Raw genomic sequence first — 16,641 nt, forward strand, 5'->3', positions numbered from 1 at the left:
CGACCCTGCTGCTGTCAGGGAGGGGCTGGTTGGGTAAATCCACCCCTATCCTGGCTGGGGTAATCCTAGCCCAAGAAAGATGCCAGAGGCAGATCCCTTTGCTGGCTCGTTTATTCAGGCAGTCTGTGGGGAGGGGGAGGCAGGAGCCAGGCTCATGACCAGGTTTCAGACTGGAAGCGCTGGGACCGTTCCAGGGCTGTTAAATGCTGCTCTGCTTCTGAGGGGGACAGGCCACCCTCCAGCTGCAACACTGACTGCAGGGCCTCGGCCACTGCTGCTGGCATCTCCTTAGCATTCCTGGGGAGAGAGCAGGACACAATGGAGGGCGAGCAGGAACACGGGGGCAGAGCAGCAGCCCTGGTGCTCCAGGATTAGGAATCAGCAGTCCCTGTGGCCAAGCCCACCACAGGGTAGTGGGAACCTGCCTCATCCTGCCAAAGGCTGCCTGGCACAGGGTAAATGACAGGCTTGAGAGGCAGCTCCTACCACTCCCTCGAGAGCAGGGCCGTTATCCACAGGGCTCCTCGGCACAGGCATGTGCAGGCAAAAACATGGCCATGGGCCCCAGAGCCCAGGGAAGGAGCATCACAGGTCAGGAGCCCAGACACCAGCCCCACACAGCTGCATTTGCCAGAATCCTCATTAGAGAGACACAGGTAACATGCACAGGTTGGAATTTATCTGCAGGAGGGCAGGAAGCTGTCCTTTCATCTCTGGAATCACTCAATGTCAAACATGTCTGAACCTCAGCTGGGCAGGAGCAGCTGCTCCCGTCCTGCTGCTGCCTGCTCTCAAGAAATCCAGAATGATTGGTTTGATAGTGACATTTGGAACCAAAGCCAGTTCAAACCTCAAAATGATGAAGAAAACACTGAGCCCCTGTGTAGAAAATACCTAAAGAGAACTCAGCACTTTCAAGCACAATTATTTCTTATGGGAAATCAGAAATTCTGATTTTTTTTTCCTGGAGAGAATTTCATTTGATGAACTGCCTGTGCGACAAAAAAAAAAATCTAATAAAATTTTTCCCAGCCTGCTCCAATTGGCACGAGCATCTGGCAACGTCCTTGCTGTTTCCCAAGAACAAGGCAGAATTCTAACTTGCGTTTGAAGCTGATTAACATCCCAAAATACCCAGAAAGGAGGTCTTCTTTTTTTGGAAGAGTCGCATTGTTTCTGAGTCAGGCACTGATATGCAAGTACAAGATAATGGAGCTGGGCTTTGTGATGGAAAACATGTCAAATAGCTATTTTTTTTTTTTCAAAAAAGAGACATTTTCAATCTTTTTGCCCCTGACTAAGCCAAGCTAGGAACAATCATAGAGCAGATGCAGCCCTGGCTCCCCAGAGCCCACCTGGCCTGGGAAGGGAAGGCAGACACAAGTGTCCCATGGCCCAGGGCTGCTGCTCAGGGTCACACAGCTCAGGACTCACTTCCCACAGCTTTCTCCCAGTCTGGCTGAGACTGTGAATTTGGGGGGAAAACACAATCACCGACCTGCACTTTCCTGCCTGGCACCTCACTGACAGTTCTACCTGTGGGCCAGGGCGGATCTGGTGATCCTGGAAGCCTTTCTACAGGGTTTGGGCTGTTCAGTAAAGGAGGAGCAGTGTCCTCTTCAATCAGCACAGTGTCACTTGTACAGGGATCCCAAGGCTCTGGGATCCCACCTGCCTGATGGGGGCTCAGGGACACCCCACTCCAGGGACAAAGCCCCCCATAAGAAGAGTCTCAGAGCAACCCTGATGTCCAAAATACCATCCTCATGGCCACACACAATCTGCCATGGGGACAGCTGTTCAGGCCTGCTCTTTCCAGGAAACTGATCCTCTTTGGGGATCTCCATCAGCACCAAAAAGTAGGAAAGAGAATGGAATGAGAGAATAAAGCCATGACCCAATAGCTCAATAGTCTCAGCATTTGGGCACAACCCCAAGTCCCAAGTGCTCCAAACCCCAGACCCAAGGGCAGGAATGCCCAGTTTGGGGTGAGGCTCCAGGAAGCCCCATGCTGCAGCAGTGAAGGATGGAGTGGGGTGGCCTGGCCTCGACTGCTCAGGAAGTAAACACCAATCTCCTTCTCCCAGGAATGCAGCGAGGCCAGTCCTGTCCTGCGAGGCGCCAGGGCAGTTCCTGCTCTCCTGCAGGACAGGCAGGAAAGCACCTCCTGCAATCGCTGCTCCTGTCGACAGCCGGGCCCAGGCCTGCACTCCCCAGGTCACAGGGGGCATGACCAACGCCATGGGCGGCCTCTGCCCAGCTCCAGGAGCCCAGAGCATCTCCCAAGCCTCGCCCTGGGCACAGGGAGCAGCCTCTCCCTGCAGTGCAGGCAGGTGAAGGGCTCTGCCCAGGACACGGGCACAGAGCACAGAGCAGAGCTGCCGATACTCTGACCCCAAAGGCCAGACCCACCTCTGGCCAGCAGCTCCAGATGTGCAACCAGCCCCAGACAAGCACCTGGAGAGGGATTGTGCTGTCCAAGGAGACTGGCTGTGGTGCAACGGGGCTCATCCCTGCCCCAGGAGGCAGCTTTGGGTGCAAAGAGCCAGAGAATGTGTCAAGGCTCCCAGAGCTGCTCCTGAGCCCCAGCACTGCTGGGGATCCTGTGCACACAAGTGGCCACAGGAGCCTTTTCTCCAGTTTTATCAAGCACTGCTGGAGGAGTGGGCAGTGCAGGGGCCAGGCCTCTCCTGTGTGTGGATGTGCTATGGGTCAGAGGCTGGCCAGGGGAAGGGTTGGGCAGGTGGCATTGGATGGAGAAGCTTTACCAGTTCCAGCTGGGCCCCTCCTAATGGGAGCATGGGGTAGGTGACAAATGTCCCTCTCAGCCCAGGGCTCCTGGAGCAGGACATAGAGAGAGAAGGAATGAGCTGCCCCTCTGCAACAGGGGGCTGAGCCCAGGAAATGCCTCCAGGTGGGTGAAGAAGCAGAAATGTGCAGCCCCGCTGCCCCAAGCCCTCCACAGAGACCTCTCACTCACCCAGCCAGGTAGACATGAGCATTCTCACTGCTCAGCAGCTCCCACACCAGCTTCCTGTTCTCCCGGATGCGGTGCTGGACATAAACCTTCTCCTCCTGCAGGGAAACAAGGCACTGAGCCCACCAGCTCTGGAGCAGCCCCAGCTCCTGCTCTCAGGACTGTTCTCAAGGCCTGTTTGCAGGAGCTCAAGGCAGCACAGCCCCTTGGAACTGGCGGCACTGGCAGAAGCAGTTGGATTGATGACTTCCCCATGACCAGTGTGGGGAAGAGGAACCCCACACCTGATGTCTGCACTGGGATGGGCTGGTGGGAATTTGGTGCAGCAGCAGGAGCTTCAGTGGGGAACACTGGGCCCCAAGCAGCCCCCCAAATCCTTTGGGTGTCCACTGGTCAGGGCCATGACCTTGAGAGGCCCTGTGAGGGTTTCCCTCCTGCCCTCTTCTCTCTTCTCCCAGCCTGGGCACAGGAGGCTCTGTGGCCCCTCTGTGCCAAGCTTGCTACACAACAGAGACCCTTCCCTGCACCCCTGACTGCTGGAGACCTGAAACAGCTTGGAAGGGCAGAAAGCCTGGAGGGACAGCCTCAGTCACAGTCCCTGCCCCTCCAGTGAGCTTAGGGACTGGATGAGGACTGGCTCTGGGCACGGTACAGCCCAGTCAAGGAGAGTTCCCGAAGGGTTAATCCACAAGACTTCAAGAATCCAAGCAACTGCCTACAGCCCTGGCTCCTGCCCAAGAGAACACCATTGCCAACGTGCCTGAGCTCACTGCTGGCCCAGAGGGCTCCCGTGACAAAGGTGACACTGTGATGAAGGCCAGGCCCTCTGCTGGGCGTCCCCCCACACCCGATTCTGCACAGTGGTGAGCTGAGCCATGGGCACAGCCTCCTCCCCACGCCCCCCCTCTCCAAAAGCAGGACAGCTCTCGCTGTGGCTCAGGTCCTGCAGATGTGTGTGGGAACAGCCCTAAGCAGCTCCAGCCTAGGCTGTCACAGGAGCTGGTCACTGTGGGTCCCACAGGTCCACTGGCTAATGGTCCTGGAGTGCCAGCTTGGCCTGGGCACAGCTCTGACCAGTCAGTGCCCTCACCAGCACCAGCACATCTGGCCTCAGCTTCATCAACAGTAACGAGCTCAGTGCTGCCAGAGGCCCTGCCAGCCAGCCTGGGCTCTGAGGGGATCATCTAAGGACCTAGAAACCAGTGACAACCTGGGTCACAATGTCTCAGGGCATCCACGTTCACCTGGGACCAGTCTGCACTGTGGGTAGATGTGCTGGGACAGGGGGTAACTGCAAAGGGACTTTAGAGAGAAGAGTAAACCTTTGCTCAGCTATGGAGCATCCCAGCCCTCACCTGGGTCTTTGACAACAAACTTTTTGATGAGTTAAAGGCTGTGGTATCTCCTGAAGCCAAAGGCACAATGAACCAAATGTGGCTCATCCCACCTGGCTGTGCTCCCACTCTGCCTTGGGGACAGAGGACTGGCGACAAACTGCTTTGGCCTGTGGAGCAGGAGAGAGGGGACACTCCAATGGAAGTCTCATCCCTCCACACTCAGCAAGACCAGAAGGTGTCTCTGGCTGCTCTCCAGATTCAGAGAGCAGCAGGTGCCTCTTCACTGGTCATTCAACACCCTCTGCAGCGCTGCTCCTGTTCATCACAGACTTGGAAAGCCTTCACAGAAGCACTCAGCTCCTGCCTTACAAGTGAGTGGAAAAAGATGCTGAATTCATGTCAACACATGCACACAGCCAGGAGAAAGGGCTGAGGCTGGTGCAGCTGAGCTACAGAGAGATTGCCATTCCCTTTTTATCACATCTCTGTTCCAAAGCCAGGCTGAGCTTTCAGTACCATAAAGGGACAGAGGAAGGCAGTGAAACAGATCCCCAGCTCAGGGAGCCTCTCTGGCAGCACTGCAGGCAGGATGAGGGCTGCCCAGCAGAGACACTGCCTGGGAAAACAGGAAGCAAAGTGAGGGGCTGGGTTGTGGGTGAGCTCATACCCATCGGGAGCTTTTCTCCATATATCTGGCACTCAGAGAGAGCTGGCACAGAGGCCAAGCTCCCCAGCTTCAGCCAGGGCTCACAGGGACACCGTGAGGAGGGGTACTTAAGCAAGAAGTTATTGCCTGGTAACCCTCTGAGAGGCTTGGGAGCCTTTTATCACTCACGTGGTCCAGCCAAACAAAGCTGGTTAATGCCTTATCTGCTCTGCTGCTCTCCAGCTTTGTCCCAGCAACCTTTCCAGCTCAACTTAGCCAGACACGTCCCTGCAGAGCAGGAGGGGATCTCAGCCAGCACTGAGGTGTGTGGGGAAGCGAGGTGCACACTGTGCCACCTCACCAGATCCCTCACCAATCATGCCAACGGCTAGAGGGGACAGACACACTGGCAGAGTCCCATCAGTGCTGCCTGAGATGCTTTTGTACTCACCTTCCTCTTCTGGGCACTAACCTGGTCCCTGGAGAAGGCCGTGAAGAGTGTCAGGAAGCCCTTTGTCACCAGCTCTTCCCACTCTGTCTGGCAGTAGAAGTCCTTGGATTGGTGTCGGCAGCCGAAGAAGAGGCAGTTCCCTGCAGGAGCAGAGCACCAGGGCTGTGCTGGGAGCACCCAGTGCTGGGCACTGCTGGTGCTGCCTGCCTGACAGCCCTGGCCTGCAGAGCCACGAGCCTGAAGTGAGCAGGAAGACAAGTGACCTGTGGCAACCAGAGGCCCCTGTCTGCTGAGAAAGGAGGAGAGCAGAAAATGTCCCCCAGGGCTGCCTGTTCCCTGAGCCAAGGGAATGAGGATGGGACAAACTGCAGCAGCAGCTGAGCTCACTAACCCATGCTCATTCTCAGAGAGCCAAGAAAGAGCCTCTAAGGGCCTGACCCAACCCAAGGAGCTGCCCTGCAGCACAGCCTGTGAATAACCACACAGGCAGGCTCTGGGCCTCACCTGCCCGAGAGCTCAGCCTGCTTCTGCTCAACACAGCAAAGCCTGACCTGGTGGAACCCTCATGAGCCCCCAGTCCATCCTTCCATCTGCTGACACAGACCTGTCTGTGCAAGGGGCATCCTGAGTGCCTCCCAGGACCATTCCTCACCTCTACATCCCAGTGCCACCCGCTCCTGTATCGCTGCTCGGAAAGGTGCCACCCCTGTGCCAGGGCCAATCATGATCACAGGGGTGGCAGGGTCAGCTGGGAACTTCATTCCTCCTTTCTTCACCCAAAGAGGCACCCGGACATCACCTGTGAAACAGAGAGACTGACAAGCATCACCCCACCACCTGTGCCCTGTGCCTGCCTGTGGAGGGTGAGTGGGCACCCAGCTCTTCCAGGGTGCTCCGAAGACACAGACTAGCTCATCACCCCCTGGCACTGAGGGCACACTGTGTGTGTGAAAAGCACTTCAGCTGCCTCAGGACTGCCTCTGCAAGAAGCTGAGTGAAGTGCAGAGCAAGGCAAGAGCCCTCCAGCACATGGGCTGTGGGACAGCCCTCTCTTCACACAGCCCGTGCCAGGGAAGACAGTGGTAGAGGCAAGCAGAGATCCCAGCCTGGCTGGATCTAAGGGAGGACCCAAGGCTGCCAGAGCTCCAGGAGCATTGGACAAGGCTCTCAGGGACGCACAGGGTGGGATTGTTGGGGTGTCTGTACAGGGCCAGGGACTGCACTGGATGATCTTTATGGGTCCCTTCCAACTCTTTTTTCAATCACTTTTTCTGTGATTCTGTGAAAGAAGGGACCAGCCTTCCCAGAGCTGTGGCTATGGGACTGGAGGTGCCCAGCAGTCAGAATGCTACCAGCTCCAGGACACCAGGAGCAGCCCACAGTGGATAGCAGGGTCAAGCAGCTAGGAGAAACCCGGGAGGTCAGAGTAAGCTGGAGAGGCACACCGTGCTCTGATGAGGATGGGGCAGTGAGGAAGGACAGCAGGACCATCCTACCAAGCCAGTCTGTTCCCCATGGAGCTCCAGCTGGTGCTCCAGCCAGGCAGCTCCTGCACAAGGTCAGCACCCACACAGCTCCATCACAGGCCCGAGGGATGAGCACTGGGTGCTGTGGGAAGCACTCAGGATTGTCACAGAGTCCAAGCACTTACCCTGCTCTGGGTTGAGAGAGGCCAGCCAGGTGGAGCAGAGCCCACGGCGGGGTTTGCTGAGCCGTGTCTTGTACCGCACCACAGCCACGAGGATCTGCATCCGCTCAGGATGGGCCTGTGCCACACAGAGCCATGAGCACACACCCTACACAGCTCCTCACAGAAAGGACACCTCCCCTCCCCAGGGACACAGCCTGTGCCCAGCTCCCACCAGGCTGCCTGCAACACCCATCCTAGTCTGCCACAGCCACCTACAATGGAGAACACCCTCCTTCAAAACCTTTCCAGTGGGGAAGGGGTTTTCCTGGGGAACCACTGCTACAGGAATTCTCTGCACAGCTTCCAACAGTGATGGTGACCGTCCAGCCCAAGAGGACAAATCCAGCCGTGCAAGGGCTGAGTCTGCAGGCAGCCGGGCCGGTCCCACTGCCACCTCCTGGCAGGAGCAGGGAGCAGCATTCCCCCTTGCCCAGCTCCCGGGACATTCCGGTGGCACCGCATCCCACTGCTCCCAGGGACAGTGACACCAGACCTCTGAGGTGTGCAGGGACAGTCCTGGCACTTGCAGGGATTGTGTGCAGGAGAGCAAGTCTCCTAATCTGAAGGCTGGCCTAGCCCTCAAGTTTGCATCCAGCACATTAGGCTGCTGCAGGCTCAGCGCAGAGCAGGGATTTGGGCGGGCTGTGGAGGCTCCAGGGGACATCTGCACTAACAGTCAGTGCAGGCCCTGCCAGACCCTCTGTTCAGACTCTGAAATGAGGCCAGAAGGGCTGAGCTCTTACCAGCATGGAGGAGGCGATGGAGAAGGCACGGGGTCTGATGCGAGGGATGAGGTCGAGCAGGTAATCGGCTGGGATGGCACACGTGGTATGAGGGAAATCCCACAAGGCCTGCAAAGCCAAGAGGGTGAGGCCTGGTGACCCCAGAAGGCAGCCTGCCTGCCCTCAGGGTGCCAGAGGCTGTCCCACACAGCTGTGCCACGCTGCCCTCGGCCAAAGGCACCACGCAAGGCACCTCTCAGCAACAACCACCCTGTGCCATTGCCCTGTGCCCCCAGAGCAGCACAGAGCCCACCCGAGAGCCCACAAGGATCTAGAGCTAGTCTTAACCACCGCTGGAAATCCATGGAGTCTTCAGAAAGTGGGTGAAGTAGATTAAACTCCTCAGCCAAGAAACGGATGGCTGATCATGTCCTGGGTGCCTTCAGCCCCAGCACAGCCCTCATGGGGCAGCTCTGCCCTGCTCCAGCCCCACCTCCAGCGTGGTCCTGCGGGGCCGGTTGCAGTAGCTGTACAGCTCCTCCTGGCCCTGTGCCGAGCTGAACTCCTGCAGCTTCTCCCGCTCCAGCTCGTTTGTGGAGAAGTAGGCCAGGAGCTCGAAGAAGGAGCGCCGTGGCACACAGGAGATGTCCAGGTAGTGTGTCACCAGGTACTGGATGGTGCAGGGCTGTGGCAGGAGGGGAGGGAGGGATGTGCCTGCAAGGCAAGGCAGCGGGGACAGCTCAGGGCCAGCACCTGCCCACCTGCTGTCCCCAGAGCAGGGCAGCCCTTCTGCCTGCAGCACCAAACGCTGCACCCACGTGCTGCTGGAGCCAACTCCACCCATCCCTGCTCCCACTGTGGGCCTCTGGTCCCTGCTCTGCCCAGTTTGCTTTTCAAGCCCACATGTTTGCAACAGAGGAAGTCTGCAGTGTTCAACTGTCCCTCACTTTTGGCAAATGCTTTGGGATAATGCCTTATCCACATGACTCCCACGCTGCCCGCACACAATGCAGAGGAAATAACCAGCAGCATCATGTGTCAGGCCTGTCCGTGTCTCTTACATCTCTCCCAAGGGTGTGAGGAATAGCCTGAATTTCTCCTGGGTTTGCCTGCCAGGCAGAAATTCCAGCATGGACAGACAAAGGGAAGCTGGAGGCAGAATGGGCGCTCAGGAGCCAGGAGAAAAACGCTCCCTGTTCCATGCAGGCACCAAGAGCTCTGGGGGGCCTCCAAGGGCTTTTTCTGGTTGCTTTTGCTGGTTTATGGCCGCAGGAGCCCCTCAGAAGGTCCTTGGGGCACAGGCAGAGTGGGGAGACCTGCATACCCCATGCAAGGAAACACAAGATTCCTAGTTTGGGCCTGGGGCTCAGGAGGCTGGAGGATCCTCCCCACTCTGTGCTGGGGCTGCCAAGGCACAAGGCTCAGGTGGAGTCTGGCACTGCTGGATTCCTCCAGTCACACTGGCCCTGCACAGAATCCACACACACAGCACTGGAGGGAAGGACAGGCAGGTGTCCTGTATCCATCCAACACTCCCAACCAAGTCTACAGCAAAGGAAGAGCAGAGCTCCAGGCTGGACCAGAGCTCAGGGGATGCCCTGTCTCAGCAGGAAGGGGAAGGAGCAGCAGGCAGGACCTACCAGGCTCCGTGGGCTCCAGCACAAAGCGTCTGTGTGGCTCCAGGCGCAGCAGCTGGCAGAACTGCTGCACATCTTCAGGGCAGTTCTGGGGCTGGATCATCACCACGTCCCCTGCACTGAACCTGGGGATGCACAGGGAGCTGCCAAGCACAGCCACGGGGCAGAGCCACAGGCACAGCATGGCCACCCCGACCAGCACCCACACCAGGGAAGGCAAATTCCCAGTGCCACCAACTGCTCCAACAGGCAAAGGGAGCTGGCCCATGGGCAGGACCCCCACTCCATGGACAGGGACTCGCAGCAGCGACCATGACCACAAGACTGCAGCCTCAGACATCAGTGAGGAAGGGCGGCAGAAAAGGAAGGCAGGCTCCAGGACACCTGGTCCCACACAACAGAGCTTGGAGGAGTCAGGAAAATGCTCACGTGATCCCTGAGCCCGCGATGTCAAACTCGATGAGCCGGACATCCTGGAAATGGGACTGTGCTGTGACCCTCTGGTTGGACACCATGCGGGCAGCGAAGGGATGCAGCTTGCAGGGAGCAGCCTGGGGAGCTGCTGGCTGGAGCAGGTCACTCTCGGGGTGTGGGGAGTCCTCAGGCAGGTAGTGCAGGGTGTATTTGGGGGGCAGGCTGTGGGGATGAGAGCAATGCAATGCAATGCAGCAGGGGTATCTCCATGCCACAGCTCCTCTGCTGCTGCAAGACGAGAGGCAGGGAGAGGCCTGGAGTGTCCCACTGTATCCACCAGCCATTATCCCTGTCCCCTGGAGCTGGCCTGTGTAAGGGAATGCAATGGAGACTGCCAGGAGGAGATCCCAAAGGCTCCAGAGCATGCAGGGGGAGGCTGGGCACACACACTCTGCCAGCACCAGAGGCACATCAGGACAGCAAGATGGGCAGAACCCACTGGGGGCAGCTGTCACACCCCCCAGGGGAAAAGGGGACACCCATCCAGAGAGAGATGGGCCACCTGTGGCCGAAGCACAAGGGACACTGGGGACACCAGAGGCTGTGTGGGGACTGTTCCTGCTCCAAGCAGAGCACATCTCCACTCTGGAGAACAGCCAAGGAAGCAGAGCCTTTCACCCCAGCCAGCCCCAGCAGTCCCTGCTCAGCCTCTGCACTCACCGCACGTCAGGACTGATGATCTCAAGGCCAACAGGGAGAGGGTACAAGGCAAGGATCTTGTCCCACAAGGCTATGAGCCAGGGATCAACCACTGCATCTGGCCTGCAAATGGGAAATTCAGGCTGCAGCAACATCATCTCTTCAGGATCAAGCCCTGCTACCCCTGCACATGCCCAACAACAATTCCCACAGTCTGGGAAGAAACATATCTCAGCCACTCTACACACTCAGTTGCTCTCCAGGGCCCAACCACTGACACCTGAACAGGATCTCCAGCCCCTGAGCAGCACTCAGTCACGGTGTCCCTGAACCATCCACAGCCTTTGCCAGGTGAGCACAGCTGAGGCTGCTGCAATGCCCACAGGTACAGGGCTGTGTGACACAGCCATGCCCTGCTCTGAACAGGGTTGGGGCTCAGCCAGGGGTCATGGCCACATTCTGGGGGTCACGGGACACCCTGGAGAAGCAGGTAGCCCAGGTCCTGGCACTGACGATTATGAGCAGAGATCAGCACGTTCCCAGAGAGCTGCAGGAGCAGCCCTGTGGTGGGAGCAGCACATCCTGCCATCAGCCCCAGGACAGAGCTGCAGGGCACCCCGCCCCTCCCCTGCCACCCCTCCTCTGGGCTCTTACCCCAGGTCATGCTGGTCATCTCCCAAGGCCACTGGCAGCAGCGGGTTGCCCCCGAGCTGAAGCAGCCGTTTGTGCAGCTTCTTTGCAACGAAATTAAACCTGAGCAGAGAATAACACAGGGCAGGGCTGCTCCAGCAGCACAGCAGGCACTGCCACAGCACCAGCACACGGTGCTAGGGCCACCAGAGCAGCACACAGGCAGGGCCAGCACTGTGACCTGGCCCATGCCCTGCCCAGCCTGTGTCAGTTCACAGACCCAGCTAGGTGCCACTTTTGCTGGCCCTCACAGGCTGTGTCCAGCCCCAAGATGAGACAAGGGGAGTTCCAGCTTCCTTTCAGGGCAGCTTGTGCCCTGAGCCATAGAACATTTCCTTCCCTCCAGCCCCTCACTGCCCCACAGAGTTCAGGCACACCCATCCTGCCCACTAGAGCTCTTTGAGGCACACAGAAACAACCTTCTAGGAGAGACCTGGGACCAACATGGCTGGCTGCCACCTCTGTTTGATGTCCCCTGTTGCCTTGGCCCATAGCTGTGATAAAAGACTGATACATGATGTCTGACCCTCTCCAGCAAAGCATCCTTGGTGAGGTTGGGAGGAAAGAAAAGGGCAGAAGCCTAATTCCTGGGGGTGAGGAGGGACACAGTAGGGCAAGGATTTTTAAGGCTGGTGAGAGTTACATTTTGTCTGGGCTGCTGCTCCAGAATCAGACTCTGTCTCCCCTTAGCCCCTTGGCTCTCCAGCCACTCTGCTCTCTAGTGAAGTCAGAGCTGTGAGGAACAGCTGCCCAGGGCCTGCACAGCTGCTTACTTGGGGTAGGAGGAGTCCCCGAGGCCCAGCACAGCGTAGTCCAGCTGGCACAGGGAGCCGGCAGGGAGGTTCTTCCGGAACAGGAACCGCCAGAACATCTAGGACAGACACAGCTGGCCAGTCCTGCTGCTGCCAGGCACCTCCTGCCTGCCTGTCCCTGCATCCCTGCTCACCCACCCGCTGGGGCCTCCTGCATCCTAGCAGAGTGGGGAGCATGTCTTTCTGCAGAAGTGCCCCTGCTCCTGTTCCCTGGGATGTGACTGATGCTGCTGCAAAGCTCTCCCAGCAAGAACAACCCCTGCTCGAGCTGCTTCAGGAGAGAAAGCTCTGCAGCAGGAACATAAAAGCAGCAGGACAGGAGCATGTCCTACCTTCATGTTGTCAGGTGGGTCTCCCTGGCCAGTGGTTGCACACACAAACACCACCAAGGGCTCATGAATGAGGTTGGCCTGTGGGTACAAACACGGCACAGTCAGGTCAGCAACCTCCAAACTGCTCTGGAGCCAGGCTGGGACAGCTCGGGGTGTTCAGCCTGGGGAAGAGAACGCCCCAAGGAGACCTCAGAGCCCCTTCCAGGCCCTAAAGGGGCTCCAGGAGAGCTGGGGAAGGACTCGGGACAAGGCATGTTGGGACAGGACAAGGGGGAATGTCCATAAGCTGAAGGAGGGCAGGTTTAGGTCAGATATTAGGAAGAAATTCTTCCCTGTGAGAGTGACGAGGTTCTGGCACAGGGTGCCCGGAGAAATTGTGGGTGCCCCTGGATCCCTGGAAGTGTCCAAGGCCAGGCTGGGGAGGGCTTGGAACAACCAGCACCAAGCCTGTCTGAGTTCAGCAGTGTTTGGACAACACTCTCAGGGACAGGGTGGGATTGTTGGGGTGTCCTGGGCAGGGCCAGGAGCTGACTCAATTATCCTGATGGGTTCCTTCCAACTCAGCTTGTTCCATGATTCCGTGGTCCTGTGGGAGGTGTCCGTGCCCGGGGGGCTGGTGGGGATGGAGCAGGGCAGCAGTGCCCGGAGCAGCCCCGTGTCCCACTCACCACGTCACAGCTGTCCAGGGCCTCCACCCGGCAGCGCAAGTGCCGGCGCTGGGCTTCTCTCCCAACCCTCTCCGCCGTGTCCTGAGCTGTCCCAGTCTGGCTGCCAAAAAGCACCAGGAGTCTCCGTTCTGCCATCTGCAGGGAACAACAGCAGGGAAATCAGCAGAGGGGAGGCAGGGCTGCGGCTGCCCCGGGCTGAGCAGCACTGATGCCCCAGGGGCTGACACAGCACCCAGCCAGCACAGGGATGGTGAACAGCTGGCATTCAGCAGTGGGAGCCAAGGCTCCCAGGCTCTCTTCCCACCCCTGTGCAGCACTGAGGGAGTGATCCCATGTCCCAGCCCATACAATAAGCAGGGACTTATTAAGCACTACTGTGCTCCTTGTTGCCACTGCCATGCCAGAGGAGGGACTAAAATCCACATCCTGCCCCGCTGAACTGCCCTCACCAGCACAGGGTGAGCACAGCTCCGGGACTGGCTGTTCCCCAATCCTGGTGTAACCTTCCTGTGTGCCCTGGGAATCCTCCCTCACCCGAGGGCGCTGGGGCAGAGCCTGGAGGCTCAGCGACAGACAAAGGTGAGACCACACAGAGCTCTCAGCCAGACTCTGACAAAGCAAGGGCCCAGCCCGGAGGGAACTGTCTGAGCTGCAAACAGCTGCCATCACCATGTGCCCACAGAACAGTAATAAACTAAATCTTAATAATAAAAAATAAAATCGCAGAATCACAGACTGGTTTGGGTTAGAAAGGAATTAAAGCCCATCCCATTCCACCCCTGCCAAGCTGGGCAGGGACACTTTCCACTGTCCCAGGCTGTTCCCAGCCCTGTCCAGCCTGGCCTTGGGCACTGCCAGGGATCCAGGGGCAGCCACAGCTGCTCTGGGCACCCTGTGCCAGGGCCTGCCCACCCTCCCAGGGAACAATTCCTAATTCCCAGTCTCCCATCCATCCCTACCCTCTGGCAGTGGGAGCTATTCCCTGTGTCCTGTCCCTCCATCCCTTGTCCCCAGTCCCTCTCCAGCTCTCCTGGAGCCCCTTCAGGCCCTGGCAGGGGCTCCCGGGGACTCTCCCCTGCCGGGGATCACCCCCAGTCCCGGGGCCCGGCCCGGCCCGGCCCGGCCGCTCTGCGGGACTCACCATGGACCGGCCCCATCCCGCCTCTGACGTCACCACTGCGCGACCGCTCCCGCTGACGTCATCGCCGAGGCTGAGGCGCTGGGACTCCCCGCTCACTGTCCCGTCGCCCGATGACGTCATCTGTCAGTCGTCTCTCACCGTGACGCCATCGCCCCGCGCCGCCGGGCCGGGCCTGGCCTGGTGCCGGTGCTGGGTCAGGGGCTGCGGTTGGTGCCGGGCTGGGCCGGGCCGGGCCCGGTGCCGGGCTCGGGACTTGTGCCGGTGTCGGGCCGGTAGCCCCGGACGATGCTGTTCTCCCTGCGCGAGCTCGTGCAGTGGCTCGGCTTTGCCACCTTCGAGATCTTCCTGCACGGGCTGGCCCTGCTCGCCTTCTCCGTGCTGCTCGTGCTCAAGGTGGACGGCGCGGCCGCCGCGCTCTCCTGGTGGATCGTGTTCGTGCCCTTCTTCGCCGCCGACGGGCTCAGCACCTACTTCACCACCATCGTGTCCGTGCGGCTGTTCCAGGACGGCGAGAAGCGCCTGGCGGTGCTGCGGCTCTTCTGGATCCTCACTATCCTCAGCCTCAAGTTCGTGTTCGAGATGCTGCTGTGCCAGAAGCTGGTGGAGCACACGCGGGAGCTCTGGTACGGGCTCATCATGTCGCCCGTCTTCATCCTGCTTCAGCTGCTCATGATCCGGGCCTGCCGCGTGAACTGAGCCCCGGCCCGGGGGGACGCGCCCGGGGCTGCTCCCGTCCTGTCCCCGTGGAGGGGCAGGTGACAGGCCGGGACAGGGACAGTGCCGCGGCTCGCCGCTGTGCCGCAGAGCATCACGTTCGTCCAAAAGCTGCACGTCCGTGTTTTGCCCCCTCAGCTCCTTGTCCTGTCCTGTGAGCGCGGCTGGGCGTGACAGTTATTTTATTTTAGAATAAAAATGCATTGACGGATTAGGTTTTTTTATGAAATGCTTTTTGCCTAGAAAACAGTTGTACCTCAAACTGCTGCCTGGAGGGTGGGTGGTTGCTGTAGATCTCCTGGTACAGCCCAGACTCCTGCCCTGCCCTGCCCTGCCCAGCAGCTGGCTCATGGATTTCCATCTGTCCCCTCACTTCCCTGAGCACTTCATACCTTCAGTGCTCTGACAGGGTTTTGTGAGGTCATGTTGAGATCACTGATGTGTGTGTTTTTTAACAGGAATATGATTTTTCTTTGTGTTTCACTCAGTTTCCTAAATACAGAAATGGGGGTGTGGGGAGGCAGGAGCGTGCAGGGCTGGTGCTGGTTCTGAAGGGAGGGGTTGTAGATGCTGGCGAACCCAATGGGAAGAATGCTGATGTCTGACTCAATTCAGAAGGCTGAATGATTTCTTTATTATAATTATGCTATAATACATTAATATACTCTATAAAAGAGGATACTAAAAACTACCTGCTACTTTCTCTATCGTATCTAACTAGCACACAACTTGTGACCTTCTCTTGAGAATCCAGACACAGGTGGATCCGATTGGCCATCAGGCCCAAACAATCCACCATGATCCAACCAAGCACTCACTCTGGGTAAACAATTCTCTGAACACATACCACGACAGAAGAACAAGGAGCAGAAATAGAAATTGTTTTCTCTTTCATTTCTCTCTGTGCACCTCAATGAAAAATCCTGAGAGAGAGAGAAATGTGCTTGCCACAGGGAGGTCTCACTGAGCCCCAGCCTTGGGCTGCAGTGCTGCCCCCAGACCCCCTGGAGAGCAGGAGGCATTCAGTATTCTCTGTGGAAGTGCAGACCAGTGTGTGAAGTGCCAGTGTCACCGGGATGCCCAGGGTGGGGTTGTTTGGGTTGTCTCTGCAGGCCCAGGAGCTGCACTGGATGATCCCCATGGGTGCCTCCAGCTCAGGAGGTTCTGTGATTCTTGCACACCCTGAGGTGGCACTGGACCTGCCTCACAGGTGCTCTTCAGCTCCTGTTTCCCATTGGGATGCAATCTCCCAGGGCTTGCTGTCACCTGCTCCAGATGCTCAGGTTATCCCCCTTGGAGCCTCTCAGTGGCTCCCCTGAGCCAAGGACACGTCACTGGGAGGTGGCAGCCACCTGCTGCTCGTCACCCCCAGCTCACACCAGTGTGAGCTCATCCCTCTCTTGCTGTGGTTGTGCCACACGCCCCCGGTCACCCCGAGTGCACGGGCCAGGGGTGTTCTGTCCCTGCTGTCACACACAGGAGTGGTGTCAGCAGCAGCCACAGGGTCGCTGGTGTGGGGCTGGGCAGGGGCCGTGGGGTGGCACCTGTGTGGGGTCAGTGTCTGCTGCAGCACTGGGGAGCTGGAGCCGCAGCAGGTGAGGGACAGGAGAGGAGCAGGACAGGCAGCAAAGCCTCTGAGTCAGGAGGGAGCACTCACAGAGTGGCCCTGGGGACCGGTGGTGCCTTTGGACACTCCCACAGCTCCCAACCA

At 58.5% G+C, this 16,641-nt stretch overlaps 2 protein-coding genes across 2 annotated transcripts; one reads left to right on the forward strand and one right to left on the reverse strand.

Annotated features, from left to right (window-relative positions):
• Positions 1-95: 95 nt before the first annotated feature.
• On the reverse strand, positions 96-14,400 carry NDOR1 (NADPH dependent diflavin oxidoreductase 1). The gene is made up of 15 exons (XM_053996312.1): positions 14,217-14,400; positions 13,076-13,210; positions 12,408-12,485; positions 12,037-12,134; positions 11,228-11,326; positions 10,595-10,696; positions 9,890-10,096; positions 9,464-9,585; positions 8,317-8,537; positions 7,845-7,952; positions 7,063-7,177; positions 6,064-6,210; positions 5,433-5,551; positions 2,981-3,075; positions 96-297 (listed from the first exon to the last, which is right to left on the reverse strand). Exons 1-15 carry the CDS (start codon positions 14,334-14,336, stop codon positions 153-155), a joined length of 1,911 nt encoding a protein of 636 aa, XP_053852287.1. The 5' UTR covers positions 14,337-14,400; the 3' UTR covers positions 96-152.
• On the forward strand, positions 14,309-15,142 carry TMEM203 (transmembrane protein 203). The gene has a single exon (XM_053996314.1). It carries the CDS (start codon positions 14,502-14,504, stop codon positions 14,910-14,912), a length of 411 nt encoding a protein of 136 aa, XP_053852289.1. The 5' UTR covers positions 14,309-14,501; the 3' UTR covers positions 14,913-15,142.
• The last annotated feature ends 1,499 nt before the right edge of the window (positions 15,143-16,641 follow it).

Source organism: Vidua macroura, chromosome 21 (genome assembly GCF_024509145.1).
Source record: "Vidua macroura isolate BioBank_ID:100142 chromosome 21, ASM2450914v1, whole genome shotgun sequence".
Taxonomy (NCBI): Eukaryota; Metazoa; Chordata; class Aves; order Passeriformes; family Viduidae; genus Vidua; species Vidua macroura.

Excerpts from the sequence above, each read along its gene's own strand:
- NDOR1 (XM_053996312.1), bottom strand. The coding sequence starts at position 14,336 with ATGACGTCATCGGGCGACGGGACAGTGAGCGGGGAGTCCCAGCGCCTC. Across the intron at positions 10,697-11,227 it reads GATGACCAGCATGACCTGGG|GCCAGATGCAGTGGTTGATC; the intron begins GTAAGAGCCCAG and ends TCCCATTTGCAG. Across the intron at positions 9,586-9,889 it reads ATCGCGGGCTCAGGGATCAC|GTTCAGTGCAGGGGACGTGG; the intron begins GTGAGCATTTTC and ends GTGCATCCCCAG.
- TMEM203 (XM_053996314.1), top strand. The coding sequence starts at position 14,502 with ATGCTGTTCTCCCTGCGCGAGCTCGTGCAGTGGCTCGGCTTTGCCACC.